The sequence below is a fragment of the Chiloscyllium plagiosum genome, chromosome 3, assembly GCF_004010195.1.
Source record: "Chiloscyllium plagiosum isolate BGI_BamShark_2017 chromosome 3, ASM401019v2, whole genome shotgun sequence".
Classification (NCBI taxonomy): Eukaryota; Metazoa; Chordata; class Chondrichthyes; order Orectolobiformes; family Hemiscylliidae; genus Chiloscyllium; species Chiloscyllium plagiosum.
Window position 1 is genome coordinate 128,186,070 of NC_057712.1, and position 17,172 is coordinate 128,203,241.

General features: G+C 40.6%; 1 protein-coding gene across 4 annotated transcripts in view; it reads left to right on the forward strand.

The window, feature by feature from the left end:
- Positions 1–17,172, forward strand: part of LOC122548528 (serine/threonine-protein kinase MRCK alpha-like) — a 493,614-nt gene that overhangs the window by 207,459 nt on the left and 268,983 nt on the right. For all 4 annotated transcript variants that reach the window (XM_043687289.1, XM_043687290.1, XM_043687292.1 and 1 more), the window contains exon 6: positions 1,592–1,740. In XM_043687289.1, the coding sequence (XP_043543224.1) occupies positions 1,592–1,740 (149 nt within the window). The remainder of the gene's footprint in view (positions 1–1,591; positions 1,741–17,172) is intronic.

Genomic DNA, 17,172 nt, shown 5'->3' on the forward strand with positions numbered 1-17,172 from the left:
TGAACATTTCCCATCAACCACCACCCTCTGTCTTCTTTCAGTTAGCCAATTTCTGATCCAAACCATTAAATCACCTTCAATCCTGAAACCCTGTATTTTGTGCAATAGCCTACCATGTGGAACCTTATCAAACACCTTACTGAAGTCCATATACACCACATCAACCGCTTTACCTTCATCCACATGTTTTGTCACCTTCTCAAAGAACTCAATAAGGTTAGTTAGGCATGACCTACCCTTCATATAACTGTGTTGACTATCCAAATCAAATTATTCCTTTCCAGGTGATTTTTCGTGTTCAACTTGTTGAATGGGGTACCATGGTGTTTGGTCCTTGGGCCCCAACTATTTACAATGACTTGGATGTGTGGGAAAAAGAAATCAAATTTGCAGATGACAATAAAATGGGTGGGAAAGTAAGTCACTATGAAGAAAGACATTTTCAAATGGCTATGGATAGGTTATGTGAATGGGCCAGAACTTGGCAGATGGAACTTGATGCGGATAAGTGTGAGGTTATCCATTTAGGTTGGAAGAATTATTGGAGAGGAGAGAAACTTCAGAATGCTTCCATGCTCTTATTATATATGCGAGGAGAAAGTGAGGTCTGCAGATGCTGAAGATCAAAGTTGAAACTTTATTGCTGGAACAGCACAGCAGGTCAGGCAGCATCCAGGGAACAGGAGATTCGACGTTTCGGGCACAGGCCCTTCTTCAGGAATTCCTGAAGAAGGGCCTGTGCCCGAAACGTCGAATCTCCTGTTCCCTGGATGCTGCCTGACCTGCTGTGCTGTTCCAGCAATAAAGTTTCAACTTATTATATATGCCACAACTGATAAAGACAAGCGTCCTGTATGGCTTCTTAATTACCTTGTCCTGTCCCTTTCAGGGATCTCTGAACAAGCACCCCAAGATTCCCGTCATCCTCTGAGCTTCCTACTTCCTTATCCTGCTCCTTTTTCCTTATCATGCTCCTTTTTCCAAACTGCATCACCTCACATTTATCAGGGTTAAATTCCATCTGACACTGATCTGCCTATCTGACCAATTCATTTATATAGTCTCCTGTAACCTATAACCTTTCTCCTCACTGTCAACAGGTACTCCAACTGGCCAATCTTTGTGTCATTCACAAACTTACTTATCACCTCCCAAACATTCTCATCTATATAATTTATGAATATCACCTATAGTAAGAGATCAGCACTGATCCCTGTGGTATGCCTCTCCGCACCGGGCACCAATCACACAAATAGCCTTCTATCACCGCCCTCTGTCTTCAGTCTCTAAGCCAGTAGTGGATCCATGAACATTTACCTTCTTTAATAGTTTCCCATAAAAGACCTTATCAAAGGCTTTGCTGAAATCTATATAAACTACATCAAGTATCCTATCCTCATCGAAACACTTACTCATCTCCTCGAAAAAGTTCCATTAGATTTGTTAGGCAACTTGGTTGTATTCAAGAGTGCGACCTGACTTGGGGATTCAATGAAGTAAGGTAACAATAATGGAATGAAATATAACAAACTATTAATTGAAAAGTGACTGTTTTGCTCATCACTTATTTTACATTTCATTTTGATCTCAGTATCTTGTGATGGACTACTATGTAGGAGGCGACCTCTTAACATTACTCAGCAAATTTGAGGACCGGTTACCAGAGGATATGGCAAAGTTTTACTTGGCAGAAATGGTTTTGGCAATTGATTCTGTTCATCAGCTACACTATGTCCACAGGTAAGATAATCTGATAAAATGGTTTGAATATGCCAGTGATCACAGTGCTAACTGTGACAATGAGAACTTATCTTTCCTAAAATGATATAGACCAGCAATAAATCTTCTCAACTTATATTTGTATTTAAAATTGTTGGTGTTTCGATATTGCTCTAAGCTAATATATAAATTTGCCATTATTGGCTTTTGTCTAATTGAACCAATTCTGAAATTGCAAGAGTGAGCAAAATCACATGACACTTTCTTTTGAACAACCTTTCAGAAAGCATTTTAATTTTTCAAACAACAATGAGCCATGTGCATTCAACCTTTTGGTAATATCTCTTATCATCACCAAAATACCTGTTCAATGGTTTCAGCAGAAAATTTATTAAAGTCTGGAGGAGAAAGTTGAGGCTTCAATGAGTCTAATATTTATGGATTTGATGCCTAAGTTTGCAGAACAGTATATAATTGTGAGTATTGAAAATCGACTTCTCAGTGGAATAATAAGATAAATAAAGTAGGCACCAGGAGCTCAGAAAAAAATAATTTAGTGCTGCATCTAATTAAATTATTATTTAGATAAAAATTAAATGATAAAATTCCATTGGATCCATATATTTAATGTATTACTGTATTCTCTATTTTAAAACATACACAGATCCAAGATTGTAATACATAATAAATACATTAAAAGTAGAGAGCCTTCAGGTTTTTCAGCAGGAAAAGGCTACAATGACATGATCATGGCAACCAAGTATATTTCTCTATGGAGCAAGGGAAGACCAATTACCAGTTTGTCTCTGAACATCAGTGCTGGAGCACCTGTGGATGCTGTGAATATATGACCCTAACTTGTGTAATTACAATTTGATCAGATATGTGAGCCAATTAAAGGAAAGGAAAATAGCAGAATTTTTGAGGAGTACAGACAGGACATGTTTGTGCCAAGTCCATCCACTAGTTTTATGTACCAAATGTTGCCTAATAGAGTCATAGGACACAGAAACATACCCTTTGGTCCAACCAATCCATGCCAACCATAATCCCAAACTAAACTAGTCCACCTGCCTGGGTTTGGCCCATATCCCTCCAAACATTTCTTATTCATGTACTTATCCAAATGTCTTTTAAACATTATAACTGTCCCCGCACCCACCACTTCCTCTGGAAATTCACTCCACATGCGAAGCGCTCTCTATGTAAAAAAGTTACTCCATGCCTTTTTTAAAAATCTTTCTCTTCTTCACCTTAAAATTATGCCCCCTAGATTTCAAACCCACCACACTAGGGAAAAGGCATCTCCCATTTGCCCTTTCAATACCCCTCATGATTTCATAAACCCGAATAAGGTCTCCTCTCAATCATGGACACTCAAGTGAAAAAAGTCCCAGCATCCAAGGAACAGGAGAATCGACGTTTCGGGCATAAGCCGTTCTTCAGGCTTATGCCCGAAACGTCGATTCTCCTGTTCCTTGGATGCTGCCTGAGCTGCTGCGCTTTTCCAGCAACACATTTTCAGCTCTGATCTCCAGCATCTGCAGTCCTCACTTTCTCCCTGAAAAAAGTCCCAGCCTATCCAGCTTCTCTTTGTCACTCAAATCCTCCATTCCTGGCAATAATCCTGGTAATTTTGTTTTCTGAATCCTCTCTAGCTTAATAATATCCTTCCTTTAACAGGGTAACCAGAACTAGACATGGTAGTTCAGAAGAGGCCTCACCAATGTCCTGTACAACCTCAACATTACATCCCAACCCCTATACAAGTTCTGAGCAATGAAGGCAAGCATGCTGAACAGCTTCTTAACCGCCCTGTCTGAATGTGACACAAACTTCAAAGAATTACCTGAAACAAAATGCAATGCCTTGCATTTATCCAAATTAAACTCCATCTGCCACTCATCAGCCCATTGATGATGACGTCTTTGTAATATTAGATAACCTTTCTCATTGTCCATTATACCACCAATTTTGGCGTTATTTGCATGCTAACCATTCCTTCTATATTCTTATCTAAATCATTTATATAAATGACAAACAAAACTGGGCTCAGCACCAATCCCTTTGGAACACCGCTGGTCACAGGCCTCCAGTCCAAAAAACAATCCTCCACCACTACTCTCTGTCTCCTGCCATTAAGCCAATTTTATATCCACTTGGCAAGCTCACCCTGAATCCCATGTGCTATAATTTAGCTAATTAGTGTACCATATGGAATCTTGTCAAAGTCTTTACTAAAGTCCGAGTAAACAGCATCTACCGCTCTGCCCTCATCATTCGTTTTGGTTACTTCCTGAAACGATCTCAGTCAAGTTTGTGAGACATGATTTCCCTTGCACAATTCATGCTGACTATCCCTAACCATTCCTTGCCTTTCCAAATACATGTAAATCCAATCTTTCAGAATCACCTTCAATAACTTAACCACCACCAAGGTCAGACCTACAAGTCTATAGTTCCCAGGCTTTCTCATTACATTCCTTCTTAAACAAAGTCTTTTCACATACCCTTCAATTCAACAATGCTGAATGAACTCAGTTGAATTTTGATCCCATTCGATCAGTCGGCGTCATTGTTCATTCCTAGTAACATTTTGCACACAAGTTTCAGAAAATTCTACCTCATATTTCCTTAGCACTTTTAATAGCCTCAACTTTAATTCTATTTTTTAAACACTTTGTCAGGGTACAGATTTTGCTCGGGTCACTTTGGATATTTTTACTTCAATGATAGAGAGGTCAGTGTGTATTTTTTTCCTGTTATGTGGGGTGTAGTTTTGAGCTGGGCAGGGAAACCCAGCTGGCAAATGTTTTTAGGTCTCTGAAAATATTGCCTAGGTTCCCGATCACTATATCATACCAATAAGGTTTGGTTTTATTGAAATGATTTTAAGTTGGGGAACTACTCAGTAGTCCGTTTGTCTTTTAAGTCTGATGTTTATGTTTAACACTAAGATGATAAGAAAGGCATTTCTGCATACCAACAGAATTAAGATTCATGTTAGAAGTTTCTTGGCAGCCAGATTTCCATAATATTAATAGAAAGCGATAATGTAACAAGAACAGCTGGTGTAATGATCATACAGACATTACTGGTGAGCTACACTCACACGAGGTATGTATTACACGTCCAATCATTGAGGATTTCTTGTGGATCTTTGAATAGACAGAGGTGAAAGCCAAGGTTACTTGAAATACAGTTGAGTTGTTGGGCAATATTTAGATTAGCATAATGCCAAGGCAGCTAAATCACAGCGTACTTTTAATCTTTGATGACAGATGAAAGGAACTGACCAGGTCCAGCTTGCATTCAGTACTGTGTACATTTAGGATAGTGGAGTGTCAAAACTTGTAGGATTTGTTTGGACACAAATATACTTTGTCACAGAGCCAGTAAAGCATTAAACTTTATTAATTTTGGGACAAATAGGATGCTTTTAGTACTACTGATGCCTGCATTTTCACCTCTACCACAGAAAAATGTCACACATTGGAGCAGGGTAGGGAATTCAATTCTCAGCATAGTGCTGGGTCAGCCATTTAAATGTAAACAATTACTGTCAGTACTCCCTGTATAAGATCTTTGTATTCTGATTTCAGCTGGAGCTTTGAATTCCTTTCCTTCTTACCTTTGTATTCCAAAGATAACAGGATTTATGTCGTTTTATCATCCCGTGGTCAATGTGTTGGCATCTCGAGCACTCAAAGGGCTGTGTCAATTTTGTGGTACACAAAAGCACTGTTGGACAAAGAAATCACATCTTCTTATAAACTTTTGTGACTACCTAGGTATACACACAAACTCAACTTCTGCAATGCCTTTGATCGCATATTTGGGCTTGCTTTGACGGTGAACCATTGAGAATTCTCCACCTACACACAGTATTAAATTAAAGTCTTAAGTTATGTAGGATATTCAGCACAGATCTAGGCCATTCAGCCTAATCAAACTATCCCAGCCTCTTTACACCTCCACCCCTCTTTCAGCATTTAGATCTGTTTTTGTTGATGACTCTTCCATCGCTGTTGTTCAAGAGTAGTCTAATCGGGCAGAAAGTTGCTGATTGGATTTGTCCAGCTCTTTGTGTACAGCATAGTCCTGGACAATTTTCCAAATTGGTTAGGGGCGTGACAAATTCTGCCAACCAGATATCCTAACCTGATCTGGTCCCATTTGCCAACGCTTGGCCCATATCCCTCTAAACCCTTCCTATTCATATGCCCATCCAGATGCCTTTTAAATGCTGTAATTGTACCAGCCTCCACCAATTCCTCTGGCAGCTCTTTACATAAACACTCCACCGTCTGTGTGAAAACGTTGCCACTTAGGTCCCTTTTATATCTTTCCTCTCAATCCTAAACCTATGCCCTCCGGTTCTGGACTCCCCCACCACAGGGAATAAACTCTGATTTCTCTTCACAGATCCTGCCAGACCTGCTGAGCATCTCCAGCAATTCCTGTTTGTGTTTCTGATTTAATACATGTGCAGTTCTTTCGGTTTTAATGAAACCACGGTATGATTGATTGTTATATAAACCCATCTGGTTCATTAATGCCTATTAGGGAAGGAAACTTGACATCTTTCCCTGCTGTTGGCCTACATGTGACTCCAGATTCACAGCAGTATTAAAAGCCCTCTGAAATGGCTGGGTGGGTCACAAATGCTGACCAGGTGACATAATGTTCTATGAAAAGATTTTTAAAAAGGACATAATTTGCGCTATTGAAGAATGAAGAACATTCATCACACTACATACCAAAAAAAGTTATCTTTTATATCAAAACAATAATTAAAATGTTGACATAAGGCCTAATTAGTTTTGATTTAGAATGGTATGTTTAAATGGTATTACAGAACCAGACCTAATGTGATAGCCACAGCACTACTCATTTAGGTCAGGATTATTATAAGTTTCTACTTCTTGCTGAACTCCAAAATCTCAATACTAAATAAACCTGATATGTTGCAGTGAAATGGGGATCAGGGTGATGTCACCTGGTAGTGTAGGTAGTTGCAAACTAAGTCTCGCCTCCGTTACAGAGCAATTTTCCTGAATTCCTGTGGCATTTTGTAATCAGTATAAAAATGTGAAGAGCAAAGATGAGGTAATTAAATTAAGAAGTTGAAGTGAGACACTTGGCTTAGATTCCAACCAATTACAGCTAGCTTTAAACAAGTGGGCTTTGCACCTGTTAGCCAATTTCCTCAACACTGCCTTTTCCATAACAGATGTTATTCACTTGTTGCCTATTCTTATCTAGGACCGCCAAAAACCTTAACCCAAGCAAGTAAGCACTTGGGAGGACTCAGCTACAATATATGTATGAAAACACATAATTTTCGCTTGTTTTGAAAATGGAAAATTTGGACATTGTCATATCAGTCAATTGCAAATTCTTAAACAAAAACAGAAATTGTTGGAGAAACTCAGCAAGTCTGACCGCATCTGTTGAGAGAAAGCAACGTTTACATTTCAGATCTAGTAATCATTCTTCAATTCTGAAGAATGGTCAGCAGACCTGAAATGTTGACTCAGCTTTCTCTCCACAGATGATGCCGGACCTGCTGAGTTTCTCCAGTCAATTTTGTGGTTTTGTTTCAGATTTCCAGCATCCTGGTTTAATTGAAAATTGCATCTTTGGTTTAGTTGCAAATTCTTGGTGTGTTCATAATTTCTTGTCTTTGCAAACGTAACTTGCTTTGTAACGTTACTCGTTTCAATCCCTCTGTCATTTCTGCAATATCTTGACACAGTGCCCTCCTGTGCAGTACACTCATTTTTCAACATATTTAACCTGTATACTTTCATCTCTGCTCACCAGGATCAATGCATTAATGGAGAAAATAGAGAATGAATGAAAGGATTGCTATATTTAACATCTATGGTCACACAATGGTACTTTTAGTATAAAGGGTACAGGAATTTCATAGTCATATACTATTTAAAGCTTACTGTTTTGAATGTTTAGATGCATAAATCTCTGGAAGCTACTGTGTAGGTGCCGAATATAATCAAAAAAGTCTAAAAGAATATTGAACTTTGTCAAGAGTGTTGGAAGATGGCTCTTGGGGATGGGGGTGCTGCCACGTGCAAGTTTTTGGTAATGATTGAAATCAGCTGAATCTTGATTGAGGTTGTTAACCTTGGCCAATCGGGAAAGCCCTGCCTGACGAATAGTTTGATGCTGGAAGAAGCACAGCAGGTTAGGTAGCAGGTGGATTAGAATCTCCTCAGTTAGGGCACTGACTCCAAGCTGGCTGGCTACAGCCAGTGTATTGTGCACAAGTAATTAACGGGTGACTTGGTGACGGGATACTGGCCTCTGTCATTATTTCACTTCTGTTGTATAGAGTCTTGATCAGGTGCCTTTTGTTTCTTTGTTCAGGAGATGTGGGCTTCACTGACTGGGCAGCATTTATTAAGGTAGTGATGAACTGCTTTCTTGAATCACTGCTGTCCATTTGTTGTAGGTACACTCACAATTTGATTTGGATGTGAACGTAGTAGGTATAGTTAGTAAGCTTGCAGATGACACCAACATTGGAGGTGGAGTGGACAGCGAAGAAGGTTACCTCAGAGTACAACAGAAATTTGATTAGATGGGCCAATGGGCTGAGGAGTGGTAGATGGAGGTTAATTTAGATAAATGCAAGGTGCTGCATTTTGGAAAAGCAAATCAGAGCAGGACTTATACACTTAAAGATAAGATCCTGAGGTGTGTTGCTGAACAAAGAGATCTTAGAGTACAAGTTTCTTAGTTCCTTGAAAGTGGAGTCACAGGTAGATAGGATAGTGAAGAAGGTCATAGAGTCATAGAGATGTACAGCATCTGGCAGCTCATTCCATACACCCATCACCCTCTGTGTGAAAAAGTTGCACCTTAGGTCTCTTTTATATTTTTCCCCTCTCACTCTAAACCTAGGCCCTCTAGTTCTGGACTCCCCAACCCCAGGGGAAAAACCTAGTCTATTTACCCTTTTCATGCCCCAAGGTGTTTGATATGCTTTCCTTTATTGGCCAGAGTATTGAGTACAGGAGTTGGGAGGTCATCTTGCAGCTGTTAGGTCATTGGTTAGGCCACTTTTGGAATATTGTGTGCAGTTCTGGTCTCCTTGCTATCGGAAGCATGTTGTGAAACTTGAAAGGGGTCAGAAAAGATTTCAAAGGATGTTGCCAGGGTTGGAGGACTTGAGCAATAGGGAGAGGCTGACTAAGCTGGGGCTGTTTTCCCTGGAGCATCGGAGGCTGAGGGGTGACCTTTTAGAGGTTTATAAAATCATGAGGGGTATGGAGAGGATAAATAAGCAAGGTTTTTTTCCCTGGAGTGGGGGAGTCCAGAACTAGAGGGCATAGGTTTAGCGTGAGAGGGGAAAGATATAAAAGGAACCTAAGGGGCAACTTTTTCACGCAGACGGTGGTACGTGTATGGAATGAGCTGCCAGAGGAAGTGGCAGAGGCTAGTACAATTACAGCATTTGAAAGACATTTGGATGGGTATATGAATAGGAAGGGTTTAGAGTGATATGGGCCAAATGCTGGCAAATGGGACTCGGTTAGGATATCTGATCGGCTTGGACGAATTGGACTGAAGCGTCTGTTTCCATGCTGTACACCTCTATGACACTCTTACTGTACGATAATGCTCTTAGTGAGAGAATTCCACAATTTTGAACTGTGTCCTCGCTATTCCTGCAATATGTTTCCAAGTTAGGGCGGTGAGTAGATTAGAAAGAAACTTGGAGGTGGTGGTGGTATTCCCACCATTGCTATATTGCCCTATTCCTTGTAGATGGCAGTGGTCATGGGTTCGAAAAATGCTGTCTGAAACACTGCTGCTGTGTTGTTTGTGGAGGGAGCTGATGTGGTATTGGTCAAGTGGGCTGCTTTGTCCTGGATGATGTCAAGTTTTTCAAGTGTTGTACAAGCTGCACTAAGAGGGGAGTATTATATTCCTCACTTGTGCTTTGTAGTTGGTGGACGTCTCAGCTCTGATGAAGAGTCATCTAGACTCGAAATAACTTGCTCTCTCTCCATGGATGCAGTAGGACATGGATCCCCAGCATTTGTTGTTTTCAGTACAGATTCCAGCATTGCAGTAATTTGCTCCTACAGTAACTCCAAGGATGTTGATAATGTATTGAGTGATGGAAATGGCATTGAATGTCAAGGGGTGATAGTCAGATCCTCTCATTTTGGACCTGGAAATTGCCTAGCACTTATGTGGCATGAATGTCATCCCAAGTCTGAATATTGTCCATGTCTTCCTTCATTTGGGTTGCTTCAGTATCTGAGGAGTCGTAAACATTGCTGAACATTGTGCGGTCACCATCGATCATCCCCTGAAGCAGCTGAATATGCTGAGATTGGCCCTAGAACACCACCCTCGAACTCCTGCAGTGCTGTCCATGAAATGTTTAACCTTCACAACCACAGGCATCTTCTATTGTGCAGTACATGACTCCAAGCAGCAGAGAGTCTACCCATGACTTCAGTTTTGCTCGATAGCATTACTACACTCTTGCCTCTCCTCTGAGAGGGTGGGAATTGGCTAGGTTGAATTAGTTTTGCTTTTTGTGTACAGGACACAGGAGCTTGGGAATTTTTTCACATTGTCTTATGGATACTAACATTGTAGCTGCACTGGAACAGCTTGACTTCGGCAGAGCAAGTTCTTTAGCCAATTTGATATTGTGGTGCGAATCAAATTGGCTGAAGGTTGGCTTCTGTGAAGCTGTGGATATCCTGAGGAGGCTAAGATGGATCATCCACTTGGCACTTCTGGCTCAAGATTGCTGCAAATCCCTCACCTTATCTCCTGCACTGATGTGATTAGATTAGATTAGATTAGATTACTTACAGTGTGGAAACAGGCCCTTAGGCCCAACAAGTCCACACCACCCCGCCGAAGCGCAACCCACCCATACCCCTATATTTACCCCTTACCTAACACTACGGGCAATTTAGTATGGCCAATTCACCTAACCTGCACATCTTTAGACTGTAGGAGGAAACCGGAGCACCCGGAGGAAACCCACGCAGACATGGGGAGAACGTGCAAACTCCACACAGTCAGTCGCCTGAGGCGGGAATTGAACCCGGGTCTCTGGCGCTGTGAGGCAGCAGTGCTAACCACTGTGCCACCGTGCCGCCCACCGTGCTAGGGTCCTCAATCAGAGTGGATGGTATATTTGTGGAGTTGCCTCCTCCTCTTCCAGTGAGTGTTTAATAATCCTCCATGATTCACGACTAGGTGTGGCAAGATTGAAAAACTTAGATTTGAGTTGTTGGTTGCGGAATCACTTGGCTCAGTCTATTAAATATTTGCTACTTGGCAAGCAAGTACCTTGGTTACAGCTTCAAGTTAACATTGTTAAAACATGGAGACAGACTACCAGATCAAATCAGTCTCCATGTATTCGTAATGCAGTAAAATTAAAATACCCAATGACTCTCAAAATTGACCCCATTGGTTCCTAACCAGACTTTCTGAATAACAAGTTCATAGCCAATACTGGATGCCAGATTTCTAGTGTAAACACAAGTATTAACAATTCATTAATAATACAGTAGCTTTAGCAGAGCAAAGTTAAGCCACAAGGTAGTCTGATTAAGGTTCATGATTTAAACTCAATTATCTTTAATTCTAAGCCCAACTCTCTCACACAAACATACAAATAGACATAGGTAAGGGATAAATCAAAATTCACTCAAGCTGTTTCCATAATTTTTAATCTCACAGGCACATGTATTGTACCTAGCTCAGTTTCTGACAGCACCGATGCAGGCAGATAGCTTCCGGTAGTTTCAGAGGAATATTCGTGTAATCCTTATAACTGAGACCCTATTCTTTGAACTTCCAATACGTTGAAAGTGAGAGAACAACCAGGGAGTAATCCTTCTACTTTCAACACGGTTTCAAAAGCCAGATTTGTTGTCTCCCTAGGAGTCCCAGTGAACATTCAACATCTGCTTCATCATAAGGCCTCTCATGAGTGTACCTTTAGAGCACTTTTTAACAAGAATCAACCTGCAATTAACTTTCAGGCCTGGCCTTCTAAGCAAATAAAAGTATGTCCCCTTTTTTAAAACACAGTCCAAAGGTCATCTTCAGCTCTCAAATGACAGTTCACAGCTCCAAAAAAAATGAAACATCGACAAGGGTTCTGACAGCACCTTATTTTTAGGCATGCCTGGTGCTGCACTCGGCCTCTTACACTTTTGATCAAACCATTATGGGTTGATGATAATGGCAGAATGTTGAAAATAGCAATCCATGAGGTTGCAGATTGTGGTTGAATCCAGTTTTGTTGCTGATGGCCCACAGTCCCTCATGAATGCCCAGTCTTCAGTAATAAAGCCTGTTTCAAATGTATACCATTGAACGTGGTGGCATTGCCACACAACACAATATAGGATATTCTCAGTGTAAAGATAGAATGGTACAATAACCACTGCTACCAACATCCTCGTGGACAGATGCTTCTGTAGCAGGTAGGTTGGTGGAGGATGAGGTTTAGTTTGGTTTTCACTCTTGGTTCCCTTGCCAACTGCTACAAACCCAGACTTGCAATTATGCCCTTTAAGAACTGACCAGCTTGGTAAGTAGAGATTCAACCAAGACATTCTCAGTGATGGAAATTGATGCCCCATCCTCACCCCAGTGTGCTGTCATCTTTGCCACTGCCTCTGCTTCCTCCAAGTGGTGTAGATAACATGAAGGATTCTGATTCATCAGACGGGGCAGTGGTATTTGGTAATCCATGTTTGATCTGATGTGATGGGTCTTAAATCAATCTTAATCTTGAACACACCCAGGGCAACTCCCTTCTGACTGTCTACCACTCTGCAAGCCAAACAAGTCATACTGTGGATTTGTGATGGTGTTGTCTGGGACATTTGTCTGTAAGGTGCAATTCCATAAGTATGACTATGTCAAACTGTTACTCTTACAATTTTAGCACAAGCCCTAGATTTTAGTATTATGTGGCCATCATTAGATTTTTAATTCCAGATTTATTTGCATTAAAATTTCATCATCTGTTATGATGAGTTTTAAATCCAGAACTCCATTCAGTTCTGTGCACAACTGTTCTCAAGGAACAGATTTGCAATAAGTGTGCCAGAGCTCAAAGAGTTAAATTATGAGGCTAGTGAGCTTGACATCAGTGATGGAAATGTATAAACTGGTTAAAAAAATAATAAATGGGTTACTTAGGTTTATAAATGGAATAAATTCCTGATGAAGGGCTTTTGCCCGAAACGTCGATTTTGCTGCTCGTCGGATGCTGCCTGAATTGCTGTGCTCTTCCAGCACCACTGATCCAGAATCTGGTTTCCAGCATCTGCAGTCATTGTTTTTACCACCTTCATAACAAGAGGGATTGAGTATAGAAGCAAAGAGGTTCTTCTGCAGCTGTACAGGGCCCTGGTGAGACCACACCTGGAGTACTGTGTGCAGTTCTGGTCTCCAAATTTGAGGAAAGACATTCAGGCTATTGAGGGAGTGCAGCGTGGGTTCACAAGGTCAATTCCTGGAATGGCGGGATTACCTTACACTGAAAGACTGGAGCGACTGGGCCTGTATACCCTTGAGTTTAGAAGACTGAGAGGGGATCTGATTGAGACATATAAGATTATTAAAGGATTGGACACTCTGGAGGCAGGAAACATGTTTCCGCTGATGGGTGAGTGCAGAACCAGAGGACACAGCTTAAAAATACGGGGTAGACCATTTAGGACAGAGATGAGGAGAAACTTCTTCACCCAGAGAGTAGTGGCTGTGTGGAATGCTCTGCCCCAGAGGGCAGTGGAGGCCCAGTCTCTGGATTCATTTAAGAAAGATTTGGATAGAGCTCTCAAGGATTGTGGAATCAAGGGTTATGGAGATAAGCGCTTAAAAATGTGTTGCTGGAAAAGCGCAGCAGATCAGGCAGCATCAAAGGAGAAGGAGAATCGACGTTTTGGACATAAGCCCTTCTTCAGGAAGATAAGGCAGGAACAGGATACTGATTAAGGATGATCAGCCATGATCGTATTGAATGGTGGTGAAGGCTCGAAGGGCAGAATGGCCTACTCCTGCACCTATTGTCTATTGTCTATTCCCGCCTCAGGCAGCTGTGTGGAGTTTGCACATTCTTCCTATGTCTGCATGGTGGGTTTCTTCCGGGTGCTCTGGTTTCCTTCCACAATCCAAAAATATGCAGGTTAGGTGAATTAGCCATGCTAAGTTGCCCGTAGTGTTAGGTGAAGGGGTAAATGTAGGGGAATGGGTCTGGGTGGGTTGCTGTTTGGAAGGTCGGTGTGGACTTGTTGGGCTGAAGGGCCTGTTTCCACACTGTAAGTAATCTCATCTAACCTAATCTTTCTGTCTTCTTAAATTTACTTTGTGTCATGACATATTCTTGGTATTCTTGCAAATAATGGATTCCACAGGGTCACAACCCTCTGAGAAAAGTAATTTCTCCTCATCTCTGTTTTAAATCTGCTACCCCTTGATCCTAAAGTTATGACCTTGTGTTAAGTTGCTGCACATAAGGAAACATCCTTTCTGCATCTACTTTGACAATCCCCTTTAGCATCTCATTTACTCTCAATTCGATCTCCTCTCATTCTTCTAAACTCCAGAAAGTATAGACTTTAACTCTCAATCTCTCTTCATAAGACATTATAATATAAGATTGATTTTTGCTATGATCTACCAATTATACTTTTTCATTTGAAATTTTGCATTATGCATCTGTCCTGATGAGTGCAGGGTGAGAAGCTTCAACATCAAGTCTCTCTCTTTAGTATTACACTGTATTTTCTTGTTTTAGAAATCTCATTGTTTGGATTGATGGATTCACACCTACCCTATCCCACCTCGTCATAATTTTAATCACTTTTATAAAATTAAGCCTTAATGATCCCCATTTTAATAAAACAGTTGTTTCTATTTGTATTTTTCTGTACAGGGCAGCATCCTTGCAAATTTTCATTTTACGGCCTTATACTTATTAAGATTTTCTACTACCGTACTTCTTTTTGAACATGCAAGTCCCCCTAAGTTATAGTCTGAAGAATTTTCTTCTTAAATTTGAGCTAGTTATAGATGTAACAACTGGAACAATTTCTGTTGATATTATCTGCATTCTATTCAATGTTTTATCTTTTGCCGTTATGTTTGTCACACTTACCAAATGTTCCCTGTATGGTCGCACCAATGCTTATATATGGTAGTGTTTATTTCTCCTGTTAATAGCAGCTAAATGTACAGTCTTTCTTCGATTTGATCAATTGTACCCACTATTTAACATTATTCCCTTCATTCTGTAATCATTTATGAAACATTTCTGTAATCAATTGCCCTTTGGCGCACAAAGATCTGAAGAGGCTTTAGAGTACTGCATCTCTTTGCTCTCATACAGTAATTGATAAAGAAGAAGCTACAGACCTGAAGGCTGGAAAGCAGAAGCATGGCACTTTGCTCCTGTTACCCCCCAATTTGTCTGAGCAAGGCTCTCACAAAGTACAACATGCTATGATTTGATGTCTGGTTGCAACCAGGAAGATTTTGGAAATGTGGAAAATGTGATATTTTCAATATGGTCAATTATTTGCAGCCTGATAATAGAAGCAATCCTAAAGTTAATATAAATTTTGAAAGCAGTTGGAGTTTGAAAGCAATCGTATTTGTTGCTTTAGAGTCAGAAGTTAGCACCATGCAGAATAACAGAATTCAAATTTAAAAATGCACTTTCCATTTATTTTCTGAGCCATGTTAAAAAAGTATGCTGGTTCCCTACATTTCTCACTATATTTCTAATCAATTTTCTGCTTCTTGACAGCTCTCTGTTACCCAGCCAAGATTGCCCACCTCAGGAAATATCTCAGCTATTGAAACTAGGGCTTCCTTGTCTTGTGTAGCAGAGTGCACAGCATGTGACATCAGTGGGAAACAAGTGGGAAAGCTTTACTCAGGCAGATAATGACTCTGAGGAAACTTTGTCAACCTTAAATGTTAACTGGTTCTCTTTTCACAGGTGCAACTTGACCTGTTGAGCATTTCTAGCAATGTCTGTGTTTTTTTAAAAAGAAATATATAACCATGAAGCTAAACCTTCTATTGTGTTCCCCCTGGGAAGTGTCCTTGCGTTTAAGCATTCTGTGCATAGATAATATTATATTATTCTCCCTGAAATATTCATCTTTATCCTGCTCTGTCTGACCTACATAAGTCCTTTGTGCACCATACTTTAAATTTACACCCTTCATCCTTGTCTTCAAATTCCTTCAAATTCAAATTGTTGTTTCATCCTATCCATTCAGTCTCCTCTATCCCCTTCCACATCTTGAGCTCGTGTTTTAGGAAGCTATTCCAGAAAATAGCACCAAGAAAACTTGGCTTTTCCACCATATTTTCTGTTTCTTATCCATCCAATGATGGTAAATGCCTCATCCTTTAAAACCTTCTTGAACCTTCTCTCATTGGGGAGGCAATGGCCTAGTGGTGTTGTTGCTGGAATGTTAATCTAGTGATGCAGATAATGTTTCAGGGACCTGGGTTCAAATCCCTCATCAGCAAATGGTGGAATTTAAATTCAATAAATATCCGGAACTGAGAATTTAATGATGACCATCCCGTTCACTAATGTCCTTTAGGGAAGGAAACTCCTATTCTTACCTGGTCTGGCCTACATGTGACTCCAGACCCACAACAATGTGGTGACTCTGGGCAACTAGGGATGGGCAATAAATGCTGATTTAGTCAGCAACTCCCTCATCCCATGAATGAGTTTTTAAAAACTCTGTCTTTTCTAAAAGGTTTCAGGTGAATTGACCTAATCTCTCTTTGGCTAACTTGCTTCTCTCCGTGTCTTCCTAATTTGTTTAAAATCACACAACACCAGGTTATAGTCCTAACAGGTTTAATTGGAAGCACACTAGCTTTCGGAGCGACGCTCCTTCATCAGGTGATTGTCTGATGAAGGAGCGTCGCTCCGAAAGCTAGTGTGCTTCCAATTAAACCTGTTGGACTATAACCTGGTGTAGTGTGATTTTTAATTTTGTCTACCCCAGTCCAACACCGGCATCTCCAAATCATTCCTAATTTGTGCAATTCTTTGGGATAGATTTTACATGAAAGACAGTGTAGGAGAAACAGAAATAGAACTAGGCTATTTAGTCCACCTGACCATATAGTTGCAGTCCTGAGCCAGAGAGAATAACGATGATAAAGCAACAGCAGATTCAGTGTTGCAACTGATTTCTGCTGAAAGCTCCTGTCATCAATATTTCATTAAACTCATGGAATAGTTGCGGTACACAAAGAGGCCTCTGGCCCGCTGTGTTCATTCTGGCTGTCTGCAAGAGCAATTTATCCAGTCTCACTCCCCTCCCTTCTCACCATAGTGATCATTCTTGCTCTTTTTAGATAATCAATTCCCCTTTGAAAGCCTCTATTGACCCT